This window comes from Elephas maximus, chromosome 14 (assembly GCF_024166365.1).
Source record: "Elephas maximus indicus isolate mEleMax1 chromosome 14, mEleMax1 primary haplotype, whole genome shotgun sequence".
In the NCBI taxonomy this organism is placed as follows: Eukaryota; Metazoa; Chordata; class Mammalia; order Proboscidea; family Elephantidae; genus Elephas; species Elephas maximus.
In genome coordinates this window covers 29,074,592-29,091,445 of record NC_064832.1, presented here as the reverse complement: position 1 = coordinate 29,091,445, position 16,854 = coordinate 29,074,592, and the positions used below count along the sequence as shown (strand labels likewise).

Sequence of the window (16,854 nt, the reverse complement as noted above, 5' to 3'; positions counted from 1 at the left end):
GGCTTTCCGGCGGATGGGTAGGCGGGCCGGCGGCAGGGGGAGCCGGGTTACCACAGATCATAAGGAGCCCTGGTGGCGCAGTGGGTAAGCGCTAGGCTGCTGACCCATTCATTGGCAGATTTAAAGGAAACGAAACTCAGCGCTGCCTCGGCAGGGAAGCGGCCGGAGCGCGCAGCCGCCCCAGAGCAGCCATGGCGCAGGCGTGCCAGCCGGGGCCTGGCCGCGGCCTTTGCGAGGCTGAGGCCAATCCCGCATGGGCCGCGGTGCCCTTCCCGACCGGTGAGTACCGCGCGCGCGGGCGGGCAGGCGCGGGACGGCGGCCGGGAGGGGTCCTGCTTGCGGTCGCTGAGGGTCCCTCCTGCCCGGGTACCCGAGGTGCCTGCCTGGGCGGTGGCCGGACGACTCGGGCTCCACAATCGCGTTCCCTTCGGCTGGTCACCTACTGCGCCCTGCTGTGTGCCGGGGAAACGGGGCGCGGCGGCCCTGCGTTGACCGGAAGCGGCTCTGCGCCAAGGCCTCTCCCCAGGGCAGCATGTAAGAGGCGGTACGTCTTTTATTTACCTCTCCCGCTGCTGAGTGGACAGCCCTTCGCTAATTGTCCTACCGCGTTAGAACTACAAGCATCAAGGAACCCTGAAATAAACGGGGTTGCTCTCCTAGCAAGCCTCCACCCACTCGTAATACAATTGGATGTCATGGTAGAGGTAGGCAGGAGGAGCCCTGTTGAAGAAGTGGCCCGCTGGTCTCAAGGAGCAGCTCGCAATGACTGCACACAGGATATAACTGTTTTGAACCCATCTCTTACTCTCCACTCGGTAGTTCAAGCCCTCACCGACTCTCTCCTTGGCTGAGCAGAGCCTTCTGGCCGGGCTCCTTTCTTTCACTTAAACATGGTTAGAGCCTCTGTATGGGCCAGGCACAGGGCTGGATACAGGGGTACAAAGATGAGTTAGGCCTAGAGAAGCTTAGTTGTTACGTGCTCATTGAGTTGATTCCAAGTCAGCAATAGCGATCCCATGTGACAGAGTAGAGCTTCTCCATAGGGTTTTCTTGGCTGTAGTCTTTATGGAAGCTGATCTCCAGGTCTTTCTTCCTCAGAGCCACTGGGTGGGTTTAAAATTGATTAGCAGCCTAGCTGTTAAAAGGTTTTGCCACCAGGTCTCCTTGAGAAGCTTATACCCATTGCGGTCAAGTCGATTCTGACTCATAGTGACCCTATAGGACGAGTAGAACTGCCCCATAGGGTTTCCAAGGAGCGCCTGGTGGATTCAAACTGCTGACCTTTTTGGTTAGCAGCCGTAGCACTTAACCACTATGCCACCAGGGTTTCCGGTAAGACTTTAAGAAAAAAAAAAAAAGGGTAAGACTTATAAAAAAAAAAAAAAGACTTATAGTTACCTTTAATATAATGTGGTAAGAACCACAGGGGCACAAATGAGGGGCTGCTAACCCAGCCTGGGTGTCCAGAGAAAGCTTTTTGCAGGGCTTCGAACCAGTTCGTTCTGGTTTGAACCCCTGCTGAGAATTTTCATTTCCACCCCCAAATATACTGAATCAGAATCGACACTTTAACAAGATACATAAGAATCAAAGCCCTCTGTGGTCATTAAGGTTGTGTGTCAACTTGGCTGGGCCATGATTTTCAGTGGTTTGGCAGTTATGGTATAGTTTGGCAGTCATATAATGATGTAATCACCTCCTCGATGAGATCTGATATAATGTCATCACCTCCATGATAGGATCTGCTGTGAGTAGCCAGTCAGTTGAAAGGGAATTTCCTTGAGGATGAGGCCTGCATCTGATATAGATGGACCTTCTGGCAAGAGGAAACCCTGGTGGTGTAGTGGTTAAGTGCTATGGCGGCTAACCAAGAGGTCGGCAGTTTGAATCAGGTGCTCCTTGGAAACTATCAGGCAGTTCTACTCTGTCCTATAGGTTCGCTATGAGTTGGAATCGACTCGACGGCAGTGGGTTTGGTTTCTGGCAAGACTCTCAGGTTTTTGCTTGCCCTGGATCCTGCAGCTGGCTCCTGTTCGTCTGATCTCCAGTTCTTGGGACTTGAGTTAGCAGCTTACCTGTTGACTGGTAGGCCTCCGCAGTCTGTGAGCCAGTGGCCTGCTAGCTTACCTGACGATCTTGGGAGTGGTCAACTTCCACAGTCTGTGAGCCAGTGGCCTGCTAGCTTACCTGCTGATCTTGGGATCGGTCAACCTCCACAGTCTGTGAGCCAGTGGCCTGCTAGCTTACCTGTTGATCTTGGGATTCATCAGCCTCCGCAGCTATGTGAGCCAGGAGAAGCCTCCAGCCTGCCTCATGTATTTGGGACTTTCCAGCCTCTACAACCAAGTGAGTCATTTCCTTGATATAAGTGTCTCTGTATATATTTACGTATATATACATGCTTCACTGGTTTTGCTTCTCTAGAGAACCCAGTCTAAGACACCCTCTAGTAGTTTCCCATTACTCGCAGAATAACCCCTTACTGTAGCCTACAGTTTATCTCATGTCCTTGTCTGATCTGGCCCTGCCCATATTGATGACTTTCTTCCCCTCGTTGCCTCTTTCAGCCACTCACCTAGCCACAGTGACCTGTGGGTCCTGTAACCCACCAGACTTGTCTGTGCCTCAGGATTTTCCCATTTGCCATTCCCTTGCAAGGAGAACTTGTCCCCACGTTGTCCCATTTTTCACTTCCTCACCATATTGAGGTCTGTGCTCAGATGTGTTCTCCACAGCCTTGCCTGCCCATCCTATCTAAAATAGCGCCCCCTTCCCGCACCTGATCACTCTTCATCGCTTTCCTCTTCACCGTGTGCCCAGGGCTTAGCACACTTGCTTGGAGGAGAGGGAGAGCTGAGCGTCCGTTTGCCAAAGACAGGCTTTCCTCTGGGTGCCTCCTGCAGGAGAGCCCCACATAGCTTCGCAGCACCATGACCATCAGGAAGGGCATGAAGCTCCTTTGCTGTCACAGCATCCTGACCAATAGAGATGATAACAAGTTCCAGGGTGAATGGAAGTGAGACAGAGCCCCCACAGTGCTGTGATCTTTCCCTGGCTTCCTCCCCTACAGTGCTGTATTGAACATTCCTTTCCTTAGCAAATATGGTTAAGCGCTTGACTACTACTTGAAAGGTTGGCAGTTCGAACCCACCCAGGGGCATCCCAGGAGACAGGCTTGGCGATCTGCTTCCGAAAGGTCACAGCCTTGAAAACCCTAGGGAGCGGCTCTACTCTTTACAAGTGAGGTCACCGTGAGCTAGAATCAACTCAGTGACAACTAACAGCAATTTTTCTTCATAACACTTATCCCTACCTGAAACATGTATTATTTATGTGGATATTTGTGTATTGTCTGTCTCCACCACTAGAATGTAAATTCTGGAGTTGAGACTCTCATCTTGTTCTCTACTGCATGCAGCTGCCTAGGACAATTTGCCTAAATTGATACCTAGTAGGGCCTCTTTAAATGTTTACTGAATGGCTAGATGATGAAGAAGGCTTTTTTAATCAGGGAAGAAATACAGGAAGACTTACATTTTTAGGTCAGTCACTTTGGCAGCAACGAAAAGAATGGAGTGGGGTTTTAAGAGGGAAAGCAGAAGCAAGGAGAGGAGACTATTGGAATAGACGAGATGAAGACGATGCGGGTAGGGCTGTCCATCTTCCATAGCGCTGCCAGAACTGCCTCGTAAATGCACCCGTATACACACACATGCACCCACAGATCCGGTGATGGTACACATGCCCAGTGTTAATTAGGACCTGTTGGCTGCAAGTAGTAGATAACTTGATTTAATTTAAGCAAAAGGAATGCTTGTTATTGGGAAACAGAGTGACCAGGAGCATGGCTGTTGCAGCATTTTCTAGAAAGGGCCAGGAACCAGGACCTGGGAAGCTATTCTAAACCTTAACAGCATTCTCCTGTACGTCTTATTTCTGCATCTCTTGGCTTACCTGCTTTGTTCTTCTCTGTCTTTGATTTAGTTTCCCTGATAATCAGATTGAAGATGGCTACCTTCACAGCCTCCCAGTATTTTACATCTTTTCCTTTAAGAGAACAGCCCAATCTGAACCAAAATCTTCTATTCTGAATTCTGTATATCTGGGAGATAGCCAGGTGTCCTCTGGTACTGTCAGTTGTGTCTAGGGAAATGGAGTCACATAGTACAAACATGCCTGCTGGGAGTCACACCTATGTTTCAGGGGGTCATTGTGAGCTGACAGATACCCTAAAAGGAGTCCACTGAACATTGCACCCCTTGGTAGCCCGCACCTTTACTCCACGTTCCCCGCAACACACACATCCATATTCCTATTTATATGTTCTAAAGGTATCCCCAGTAATGCAGTCTGGCTATCCCAAATACAAATTCAGTTATACTTCTCCCAAAGTTATGGCCAGCTGTGTCATCAGAGACAATGTGATGGTTCCATTCATTGTCCAAGTCCACAACCTCTAGGTAATGCCCCACTCCTCTTCTGTTTCAGTTTTTGTCTAGTTCAGGTATACAGTTACTGGACTCAGTGGTAGATTTGACTTCTCCTGCACATCCAGTATTCAGTATTCGTGGTGTTGACCCTGACCCATGGTGACTTCATGCACAATTAGATCAGACTATTGTGGTCTATAGGGTATTCATTGACTGATATGTAGAAATAGATCACCAGGGCTTGTTTTTATATCAGCTGCCTGTCAGCTCAGCCCCCATGCAGCACTGCTGATGATGGCCCCTGTAGCTATTTCTAGAAAGGGCCAGGAACTAGGACCTGGGAAGCTGTCCTTAACAGCTCTCTCCTTTATGACTTATTTCTGTATTTCTTGCGTATCTATGCACAGAAAAGGGTGACGCTGCAGAAATGTCAAGCTCTTATACAGAAAGGGCCTACATACTTTATTTGACATCACCATAGTTTTATTAGGGATAGACTTGATAGTCTAGGGAATTTTGGTGTTTTTTTTTTTTAGTGCTGCCCAGTCGGTTTTGACTCATAGCGACCCTATGTACAACAGAACGAAACGCTCCCCTGTGCTGCGCTGTCCTCAAAATCGTTGTTATGCTTGAGCCCATTGTTGTAGCCACTGTATCAGTCCGTCTTGTTGAGCGTCTTCCTTTTTTTCACCGACCCTCTACTTTAGCAAAGCATGTTGTCCTTCTTCAGGTACTAGTGCCTCCTAATAACATGTCCAAAGTATGTGAGACGAAGTCTCGCCATTGTTGGTTCTAAGGAGCATTCTGGCAGTATTTCTTCCAAGACAGATTTGTTTGTTCTTCTGGCAGTCCATAGTATATTAAATATTCTTTACCAACACCATAATTCAAAGGCATCAGTTCTTCTTCAGTCTTCCTTATTCGTTGTCCAGCTTCTGCATGCATTTAAGGGTATAGAAAACCTCATGGCTTGAGTCAAGTACACCTTAGTCCTTAAAGTAGTATCTCAGCTTTTTAACACTGTGAAGAGGTCTTTTGCAGCATATTTGCCCAATGCAATACACATTGTTTGATTTCCTTTTTTTTCCCCTTTTTTTATTGTGCTTTAAGTGAAAGTTTACAATTCAGTCAGTTTCTCATACAAAAACTTAAACACACATTGTTATGTGACCCTAGCTGCTCTACCCACAGTGTGACAGCACACTCCTCCTCTCCACCCTGTATTTCCCATGTCCGTTCAGCCAGCTCCTGTCCCCCTCTGCCTTTTCATCTTGCCTCCAGACAGGAGCTGCCCACATAGTCTCATGTGTCTAGTTGAGCCAAGAAGCTCACTCCTCACCAGTATCATTTTCTGTCTTATAGTCCAATCTAATCTTTGTCTGAAGAGTTGACTTTGGGAATGGTTTTAGTTTGGGGCTAACAGAGGGCCCGAGACCCATGACCTCTGGAGTCCCTCCAGTCTCAGTCAGACTCTTCAGTTTGGTCTTTTTACCAGAATTTGAGGTCTACATCCCTCTTTTCCCCTGCTTCATCGGGGATTCTCTGTTGTGTTCCCTGTTAGGGCAGTCTGTTTGATTTCTTGACTGCTGCTTCCATGGGTGTTGATTGTGAATCCAAGTAAAATGTAATCCTTGACAAGTTCATTATTTTCTCTGTTTATCATGATGTTGTTTATTGGTCCAGTTGTGAGGATTTTAGTTTTGTTTATGTTGAGGCATAATACATACTGAAGGCTGCGGTCTTTGATCTTCATCAGTAAGTGCTTCCTCTCCCCTCTTTGAGCAAGCAAGGTTGTGTCATCTGCATATCTCAGGTTGTTAATGAGTCTTCCTCCAATCCTGATGCTGCGTTCTTCTTCATATAGTCCAGCTTCTCAGATTATTTGCTTAGCATACAGATTGAGTAAATATGCTGAAAGGACACAACCCTGATACACACCTTTCCTGATTTTAAACCATGAAGTATCCCCTTGTTCTGTTCCAGTGACTGACTCTTGGTCTCTGTATAGGTTCCTCGTGAGCACAATTAAGGTTCTGGGGTTCCCATTCTTCATAATGTTATCCATAATGTGTTATGATCCGCGTAGTTGAATGCCTTTACGTAGTCAATAAAACACAGGTAAACATCTTTCTGGTGTTCTCTGCTTTCAGCCAGGATGCATCGGACATTAGCAATGATATCCCTCATTCCATGTCCTCTTCTGAATCTGGTTTGAATTTCTGTCAGTTCCCTGTCAATGTACTGCTGCAACCACTTTTGAATGATCTTCAGCAAAATTTTACTTGTGTGTGGTATTATAATATTGTTTGATAATTTCCGCATTTTGTTTGATCACCTTTCTTTGGAATGGGCACGTGTATGAATTTCTTCCAGTTGGTTGGCCAGGTAGCTGTCTTCGAAGTTTTTTGGCATAGATGAGTGAGAACTTCCAGCGCTGCATTTGTTTGTTGAAATATCTTAATTGGTATTCAGTCAGTTTCTGGAGCCCTGTTTTTCACCAGTGTCTTCAGTGCAGCTTGGACCTCTTCCTTCAGTACCATTGGTTCTTGATCATTTGTTACCTCCTGAAATGGCTGAACACCGACCAGTTCTTTTTGGTACAATGACTTTGTGTATTCCTTCCATCTTCTTTTGATGCTTCCTACATCGTTCAATATTTTGCCCATAGAATCCTTTAATATTGCAACTTGAGGCTTGAATTTTTTCTTCAGTTCTTTCAGCTTGAGAAATCCTGAGCGTATTCTTCCCTTTTGGTTTTGTAACTCCAGGTCCTTGCACATTATAATATTTTACTTTGGCTTCTCAAGCCGCCTTTGAAAACTTCGGTTCAGATCTTTTCTCCATCATCTCTTCCATTCGTTTTAGCTACGCAACATTCAAGAGCAAGTTTCAGTGTCGCGTCTGGCATTCATTTTGGTCTTTTCTTTCTTTGCTGTCTTTTTAAAGACCTCTTGCCTTCTTCAAGTATGATGGCCTTGGTGTCATTCCATAACTCATCTGGTCTTCAGTCATTAATGTTCAATGCATCAAATCTTTTCTTGAGATGGCCTCTAAATTCAGATGGGATATACTCAAGGTTGTACTTGGGCCCTCATGGACTTGTTCTAATTTTCTTCAGCCTCAACTTGACCTTGTGTTATGAGCAGCTGCTCTGTAGTTGGTCCCTGGCCTTGTTCCGATTGATGATACTGAGGTTTTCCATCATCTCTTTCCACAGATGTAGTTGATTTGATTCCTGTGTATTCTGTCCAGCGAAGTCCACGTGTGTAGTTGCCATTTACGTTGTTGGAAAAAAGGTATCTGCAATGAAGAAGTTGTTGGTCTTGCAAAATTCTCTCATGCGACGTCCGGCATCATTTCTGTCACCAAGACCATATTTACCAACTACTGATTCTTCTTCTTTGTTTCCAACTTTTGTGTTCCAGTTACCAGTAATTATCAATGCATCTTGATTGAATGTTTGATCAATGTTTGATCAATTTCAGAGTGCAGAAGTTGGTAAAAATCTTCAGTTTCTCCATCTTGGGCCTTAGGGAATTTTAGCACTAGTAATTTATCTGCCTGATTTTTTGTTTAAGGCTGTGCTTTACAAGTTTTAATGTTTTATGAGTGTTCTCTAAAATAGGAACACAGTGTTCCATCAGAGTAGATTGTGTGTCTGAAGTTAATAGAATATTGAGGTTTTTCTCTTAGTTCTTCCCAAGACAAAGGACCTCAAACACCCTGTCAAACGTGTTGGTTACCTAGTACCGCTATAACAGAAATACCACAAGTGGATGGCTTTAACAAAGGGAAATTTATTTTCTCACAGTCTAGTAGGTTACAGGTCTAAATTCAGGGCGTTGGCTCCAGGGGAAGGCCTTCTCTGTCAGCTCTGGAGGAAGGTCCTTGTCCTTAATCTTTCCCTGGTCGAGGAGCTTCTCAGGCACAGGGACCCCGTGTCCAAAGGACGTGCCTTGCTCCTGGTGCTGCTTTCTTGTTGGTGTGAGGTCCCCAACTCTCTGCTTGCTTCCCTTTCCTTTTATCTCTTGAGAGAGAAAAGGTGGTACCGGCCACACCCCAGGGAAACTCCCTTTACCTTGGATCAGGGAGGTGACCTGAATGACAATCTCTGGTGTTAGAATCCCACCTTAATCCTCTCAACATAAAATTATAATCCCAAAATGGAGGATGACCACAAAATCCTGGGAATCATGGCCTAACCAAGTTGACACGTATTTTGGGGGGGACGCAATTCAATCCATGACATTCCACCCTTTGGCCCCCCCAAAAATCACATGCTTGTAACATGCAAAACATCCACCCCATCATATCATAGCAAAAGTCTTAACTCCAAGTCCAAAATCCAAAAATTCCTCTTCATCTGTGAAGCCTAGAATACAAGTTATCTGCATCTAAGGGTACAATGGCAGAACAGGCACAAGCTAGACATTTCTATTACAAATGGGGGAAATTGGAGGAAAAGAAGGCATAACAGGCACCAAGCATGTCAGCAGAACGCATTATATTAGCCCTTAAAGCTTTTGAAAATAATCCTCTGTTCTCTGAGATAATTTACACAATAACCCTACCCTCCTGGCTCTACGTATTGATCACACTCTCCAGATTCTGAGTGGAGGCACCTCGGCCCTGGGCTTCTGCTCCACCTTCTGGGCCCACTGGGACAGCAACTCTGCTCCCTCAGCTTTTGGTGCACTATTCTCCTAGTCCACCTGAGTGACAACTCCACCCTTAGAAACACCAAAGGCCATGGCTCCACCCTTTGAAACCCCTGAGGTCATGGCCATGTCTTTTGAGACTGAGGCAGCTCAACTTCTTCTGTTGTTTCTTTAGCTTCTGCTTCCTGGTTTTTTGGCCTCAGGGCTTCTCCGGCCTCACACCACATCTGCCCTGCTGGGGCAAGGGTTCCAAAGCTCAGTAGCTCCACCAATAAGTGCCTGGAGGCACCCCACTCCCCAAGGAAACTTCCTTTACTTTGGACCAGGGAGGTGACCTGAGTTACAATCCCTGGTGTTACAATCCCGCCCTAATCCTCTCAACATAAAATTACAAGCACAAAATGGAGGACGACCACACAATACTGGGAATCATGGCCTAACCAAGTCGACACATATTTTTTGGGGGGACACAATTCAATCCATAACATCAAATATTAAAATATATTCTAAAGTTTGAAAGTATGGTATTGATGAAAGAATCAGCAGGTCAATGGAATAAAATAGAAGTATGGAAACAAACCCAAATATATGTAATAATTAAACATAAAAAAAGGAGATTTAAAATCAGTGGCTAACCATTATGAGGTTAGAGCCTTATTTCATACTTTACAGTAAGATAAATTACATAGTAATTAATATCTTAATGTTAAAAAATAAATAAAAATTTTAGAAGAACATAGAGGTAAGTGTTTTCTGAGTATGCCCCCTTCACTTCAAGGGTAGAAACCATAAAATAAAAGATTGGCATGGTTTTATCAAATATAACCTGTAAACATTCTGTGTATCAAAGAACATTATAAACAAAGTTAAAAGACCAATATATGACAGTTGTTGTTGTCTTTAGGTGCCATCCGTTCAATTCTGACTCAGACCGACCATATATGACAGAGCAGAACCGCCCTAGAGGCTGTAATCTTTGCAGGAGCAGATCGCCAGCTCTTTCTCCCTAGGAGTCACTGGGTGGTTTAAACTACCTACTTTTCATTAGCAGCCGAGCACTTAACCATTTGTGCCACCAGGCCTCCTTTTACGTATATGACCAATAAAGAATTAATATCCCAAATACATCATGAGCCCTTATAAATCAGTAAGAAAATAGTGACTAACCCAATAAAAGATGGGCTAAAGCATCAGTGCCAGAGAAGACGTGCAAATGTCACCTTATCCCATGTTAAATTCGTAGCTATAAATTGTGATCTACTTGTGTGCACTCCTTTTTTTTCTTTGACTTGGCCATCTAACCTTCTGTCCTAGCTGTACCTTTGTGTTTTTAAATCAAGCAGGTAGATGCCCTGTCCTTTTTCAAAACTTCCTTAACGGCCCATGCCTGTTTATTCTTCCAAATAATCATGTTTTCAAGTTCTTTAAAAAGAACCTTCTTGGGATTTTGGTTGAAATGACATAAAACCTAAAACTTATTTGCGGGGGGGAATTGGCATCACTGTAATACCTAGCTATGTTAGTTATCTAGTATTTCTATAACAGAAATACCACAAGTGGATGGCTTCAACAAAAAGAAGTTTATTCTCTCACAGCCTAGTAGGCTAGAAGTCCAAATTCAGGGTGTCAGCTCCAGGGGAAGGCTTTCTCTCTCTTTTGGCTCTGGAGGAAGGTCCTTCTCATCAATCTTTCCCTGAACTAGGAGCTTCTCAGTGCAGGGATCCTGAGCCCGAAGAACACACTCTGCTCCTAGCACTACTTTCTTTGTGGTATGAGGTCCCTGTGTGTCTCTGCTCTCTTCTCTCTTTTCTATCTCAAAAGAGATTGACTTAAGACACAACCTAATCTTGTAGTTTGAGTCCTGCCTCATTAACATAACTACCTCTAATCCTGCCTGATTAACATCATAGAGGTAGAATTTACAACACAGAGGAAAATCATACCAGATCACAAAATAGTGGACAGTCATACAATACTGGGAATCATGGCCTAGCCAAGTTGACAGACATTTTGGAGGACACAGTTCAGTCCATGACACTAGCCTTCCTACCCAGGAAGATAGTGTTTCTCCTCACATATTTAGACTGAGCTTTTAAAACACCTCTTTCATCATGTCACTCCCTTTCTCAAAATCCCTTGGTGGCAGTCTTTCACTGTCTGTTTCACTAATTCTTTTCTGGCTTCCTTTGCACAGACTCCTCTTTATCTCTCCCCATTTACTGTCTCCTGAACATGCCTCTGAGCCTTTTCCCATGTCCCTGTTTCTGTCAGCACTCCACCCTACACCCCTCACTTTCAGGTTGTACCAGCTCAGGGCTCCCTCCTTCCCAACGGTCCATCCCGCAGGGATCACTTCCTTCTATAAATAGATAGCACTGATTGTCTTTCCCACTGGCTTAGCAATTATATTACTTTGTGACATTTATTTTCCTAATTGCGATTTGGTCTCCTTATTTATTTTCTAAGCTTCTAGCCTCATATTTCTATAGATCTATTCAGTGCAGTAGCCACTAGCCACAGATGGCCATTGAGCACTTACAATATGGTTAGTCCAAACTGAGACGAGCCGTAAGTGCACAACCCTGGTGGCATAGTGGTTAAGCGCTGGGCTGCTAACCAAAAGGCCAGCAGTTTGAACCCACCAGCTGTTCCCTGGGAGAAGGATGTGGCAGCCTACCTCCATTAAGATTTATAGCCTTGGAAACCCTGTGGAGCAGTTCTGCCTTGTCCTATAGGGTCACTGTGAGTTGGAATTGACTCAGTGGCAATGGGTGTTTTTATGGTTTACAAGTGCAAAGTACATACTAGATTTTGTCTACACAGTACAGAAGAACAAATAATTTTTATATTGATTAAATGCTGAAATGATGATATTTTGAATAGATTTGGTTAAATAAAGCATCCTGTATTAAAATTAATTTCACTTGTTTCCTCTTCTTTTTTAATCTGTATCCTAGAAATTTCTAAATTACACACGTGGTTCACCTTTGTGGCTCACGAGATATGTTTTTGGTGGTGCTGGTCTGGAGCGCCCAGAGCATTGGCTTGTGTGCAAGAGCTGAACCGAATTACTGGATGTTTGAGATAAATGAAGAAAAAGAGCCAGCCCATTTCATCTGAGGGTTTTCTCTCTATCCCACCTGTCTTAGTCACTGAGTGCTGCCATAACAAATACCACAAGTGGATGGCTTTAACAAATAGAAATTTTATTTCCTCACAGTGAAGTAGGCTGAAAGTCCAAATTCAGGGCATCAGCTCCAGGGGACGGCTTTCTGTCTTTGTAGGCCCTGGAGGAAGGTCCTTCTCCTCAAACTTGCCCTGGTCGAAGAACTTCTCAGGCACAGGGACCCCAGGTCCAAAGGATGCACTCTGCTTCCAATGCTGCTTTCTTGGTGGTATGAGGTCCCCAACTCTCTGCTTGCTTCTGTTTCCTTTTAAGATAAAATGTGGTGCAGGCCACACCACAGGGAAACTCTTTTTACATTGGATCAGGGAGGTCACCTGAGTAAGGGTGGTGTTACAATCCCACCCGAATCCTCTTAACATAAAATTACAATCACAAAATGGAGGACAGCCACACAATACTGGGAATCACGGCCTAACCAAGTTGATACACACGTTTTTGGGGAGACATAATTCAATGCATGACACCACCCCTTTTTCTTGGTTTGTGGAGGCTGGGAGACTACTAATTTGTATCCCCACTAGTTAGAGCCGAAATCTGTTAGTTGCTGTTGAATGGGCTGCAACTCAGTCCGACCCCGTGTACAACAGAAGGAAACATTGTTCCATCCTGCCCCATCTTCACCATGGCTCGTGTGCTCAAGTCCATTGTTGTGACCACTATATTTTCAGTGCCTTCCAAGCTAGGGGCTCATCTTCCAGTACTGTACTGGACAATATTCTGTTGTCATCCATAGGGTTTTCATTAGCTAATTTTCAGAAGTAAATCACAGGCCTTTCTTCCTAGTCTGTCTTAGTCTAAAAGCTCTGTTAAAACCTGTCTGTGGGTGACCCTGGTGATATTTGAAATACTGGCAGCATAGCTTCTAGCATCATAACAACCCTTAAGCCACCACAGTACGCTAAACTGACAGACGAGTGGTAAACCCAAATCTAGGAAACAAATTAATTAAAGAAGAAAACTCATCTAAATGTGAAATAGATGCTAGCACCAAGTGTAGTCTTCTGACTTTGTGGAATGAAAGACCTACCTTAGAGAGAGAGACAAGAGACCTTACATTTTTGAAAAACAAAAGGGATTTTTAGGGACTATTTGAGGCATCCCTCATCTGTATTTAAAACTTTTACCATTGAATAATAAAATAATCCTTGTTTCAAAACTAAAATTTGAAGACTAAAAATAAAAACAGTTTTCTACTACAGAAAGCCAAATGAATAAGAGAATAAGTACTGCAAAGGGCAGAGAAATCTTACGTTGATGCTTGTGGTCAAACAGCAAGGAATGGCTAGAGAAGCTTGCCTTGCGCTGACCACCTGCTGGGCAGTTTTGGTATAACCTAGCTTTTCCTCCCTTTCTCTGCCTCTCTTCTTTTTAGCTCTCCTTCCCTTCAGAGTCCCTGGGTGGTGCAGGCTCAGCTGCTAGCAGGCTCAGCTGCTAGCAAAAAGTTTAGAGGTTCAAGTCCACCCAGAGGCACGTCAGAAAAAGGGTCTGGTGATCTACTTGGAAAAAATCAACCATTGAAAACCCTGTGGGGCACAGTTCTACTCTAACACACAGGGGTCACCATAAGTCAGATTCGACTCTAGGGTAACTGGTTTTCCTTCCTTTAACTTTCTTTCCTTTCTTCCATTCCTCTCCTTTAAATGAAAAAAAAAAAAAAACTATTTCCTATTTTCTTTTATCATTCTCTCTTAATTTATCATAATATTGAAGCACATGTAAATTAAAGTTGTCAAGGATTTCATTCTACTTGAATCAACAATCAGTGTCCATAGAAGCAAACAACATACTGTTTTGGGCAACTCTGCTGGGAGAGAAATCTTTTTTTTTTTTAATTGTATTTTAGGTGAAGGTTTACAGAGCAAATTAGTTTCTCATTAAACAATACACATATTATTTTGTGACATTGGCTGCTGTCTTAGTCATCTAGTGCTGGTATAACAGAAATACCACAAGTGCATAGCTTCAACAAAGAGAAATTTATTCTCTCACAGTCTAGTAGGCTACAAGTCCAAATTCAGGGCATCAGCTCCAGGGGAAAGCTTTCTCTGTCAGCCCTGGAGGGAGGTCCTTGTCATCAACCCCAGGACTAGAAGCTTTTCCGCACAGGAACCCCAGGTCCAAAGGAGGCGCTCTGCTCTTGGCACTGCTTTCCTGGTGGTATGCAGTCCCCAACTTTCTGCTTGCTTCCCTTTCCTTTTATCTCTTGTAAAATAAAAGATGGTGCAGGCCACACCCTAGGGAGGCTCCCTTTACACTGGAGCAGGGATGTGACCTGAGCAAGGCTGTTATGTCCCACCCTAATCCTCTTTATAACACATAGGAAAATCCAAAATGGAGGACAGCCACACGATACGGGGAGTCATGGCCTAACCAAGTTGACACATACTTCGGGGGGACACAGTTCCATCTGTGACAGTTACCAACCCCATGATATGTCAGTACTGCCCCTTCTGTACCTTGGGTTCCATGTTACCAGCTGTTCTGTCCCCTCCTGCCTTTTCATCCTTGCCCCTGGGCTAGATGGTTCTGTTTTATGGGCCTGTCTGCTCTTTGGCTGAAGGGTGAACCTCAGGAGTGACTTCAGTACTGTGTTAAAAGGGAGTCTGAGGGCCATACTCTCGGGGTTTCTCCAGCCTCTGTCAGACCAACAAATCTGGCATTTGTGTGTGTGTGTGTGTGTGTGTGTGTTAGAATTTTGTTCTATGTTTTTCTCCAGCTCTGTCCAGGACCCTGTATTGTGATCCCTGTCAGAACAGTTAGTGGTGGTAGCTGGCCACCATCTAGTTGTACCAGACTCAGTCTGGTGGAGGCTGTGGTAATTGTGGTCCATTAGTCCTTTGGACTAATCTTTCCCTTGTATCTTTGGTTTTCTTCATTCTCTCACTCCAGATAAGGTGAGACCAGTGGAATATCTTAGACAGCTGCTCCCAAGCCTTTAAAATCCCAGACACTACTCACCAGAGTAGGATGTAGAACATTTTCTTTATAAACTATGGTATGCCACTTAAGCCCAGTAATTTGGCCCCTCAAGCAGTTTGGATGTGTCTACGGACCCTGGTGGTGTAGTGGTTAAGTGCTACAGCTGCTAACCCAAGGGTCGGCAGTTCAAATCCGCCAGGCGCTCTTTGGAAACTCTACGGGGCAGTTCTACTCTGTCCTATGGGGTCGCTATGAGTCACAATCGACTTGACGGCACTGTTTTTTGGGGTTATGGAGCTTCCATGATCTTGCTTTGGTCAAGTTTGTACTGACTTCTTCGGTATTGTATACTGTGTTACCCTTTACCAAAGTTACCACTTACCTATTGTCTGTTTGGAAACTCTGGTGGTGTAGTGGTTAAGTGCTATGGCTGCTAACCAAAAGGTCAGCAGTTCGAATCCACCGGCCGCTCCTTGGAAATTCTATGGGGAAGTTCTACTCTGTTCTGTAGAGTCACTATGAGTCAGAATCGACTCTATAGCAATGTGTTTATTGTCTATTTAGTGTTTTGCTCTCCCCCACCCAACTATCAAAGATTGTTGTTTTGTATGTAAACCTTTTCATGAGTGTTTATAGTAGTAGTCTCATACAATATTTATCCTTTCGTAACTGACTTATTTCACTGAGTATAATGCCCTCCAGATTTGTCCATGTTGTGAGATGTTTCTCAATTTATCATTGTTCTTTGTTTCATTGTATTCTGTTGTGTGTATGCACCATAGTTTGTTTATCCATTCATCTGTTGATGGACTTTTAGGTTGTTTCCATCTTTTTGCTGTTGTGAATAATGCTGCAGTGAACATGGGTGTGCGTATGTCTATTTGCGTGACAGCTCTTGTTTCTGTAGGATATATTCCTAGGAGTAGGATTGCTGGATCATGATATTTCTTACTTTTTAAGGAAGCGTCATATTGTTTTCCAAAGTGGTTGTACCATTTTTCATTCCTACCAGCAGTGGCACAGGAGTTCCAGTCACTCCACAACCTTTCCAACATTTATTATTTTGTGTTTTTTGGATTAGTGCCAGCCTTGTTGGGGTGAAATGGTATCTCATTGTAGTTTTGGTTTTCATTTCTCTAACTGGGTTTTTTTTTAATAGCTAATGATCGTGTGCATTTCCTCATGTGTCTGTTAGCTGCCTGAATGTCTTCTTAGGTGAAGTGTCTGTTCAAATCCTTTGCCCGTTTGTTAATGGATTATTTGTCTTTTTGTTGTTGAGGTGTTGAAGCATCTTGTAGATTTTAGAGATTAGACCTTTATTGGATATGTCACAGCCAAAATTTTTTTCCCAGTCTATAGGCTCTCTTTTTACTCTTTCAGTGAAGTCTTTTGATGACAAATAAGTGTTTGATTTTTAGGAGCTCCCAGTTATCTAGTTTCTTTTCTGGTGTTTGTGCATTGTTAGTTATGGCTTATATACTATTTATACCACGTATTGGGGCCCCTTGCATTGTCCCTGTTTTTTTTTTTTTTTTCCAATGATCTTTATCGTTTCAGATTTTATATTTAGGTCTTTGATCCATTTTGAGTTAGTTTTTGTGTATAGTGTGATGTATGGGTCCTGTTTCATTTTTTTACAGATGGATATCCAGTTATGGTT

At 44.0% G+C, this 16,854-nt stretch overlaps 1 protein-coding gene across 2 annotated transcripts in view; it reads left to right on the top strand.

The window, feature by feature from the left end:
- The window catches only part of SETDB2 (SET domain bifurcated histone lysine methyltransferase 2), a 103,118-nt gene that overhangs the window by 51,620 nt on the left and 34,644 nt on the right, over positions 1-16,854 (top strand). Inside the window, exon 1 of one of the 2 annotated variants that reach the window (XM_049853011.1) lies at positions 105-279. The exons of the other annotated variant lie outside the window; for it this stretch is intronic. Coding sequence (XP_049708968.1) covers positions 192-279 — 88 coding nt within the window. The 5' untranslated portion in view covers positions 105-191. Of the gene's footprint in view, positions 1-104; positions 280-16,854 lie in introns of those variants that run through there. 2 annotated transcript variants of the gene reach the window in all.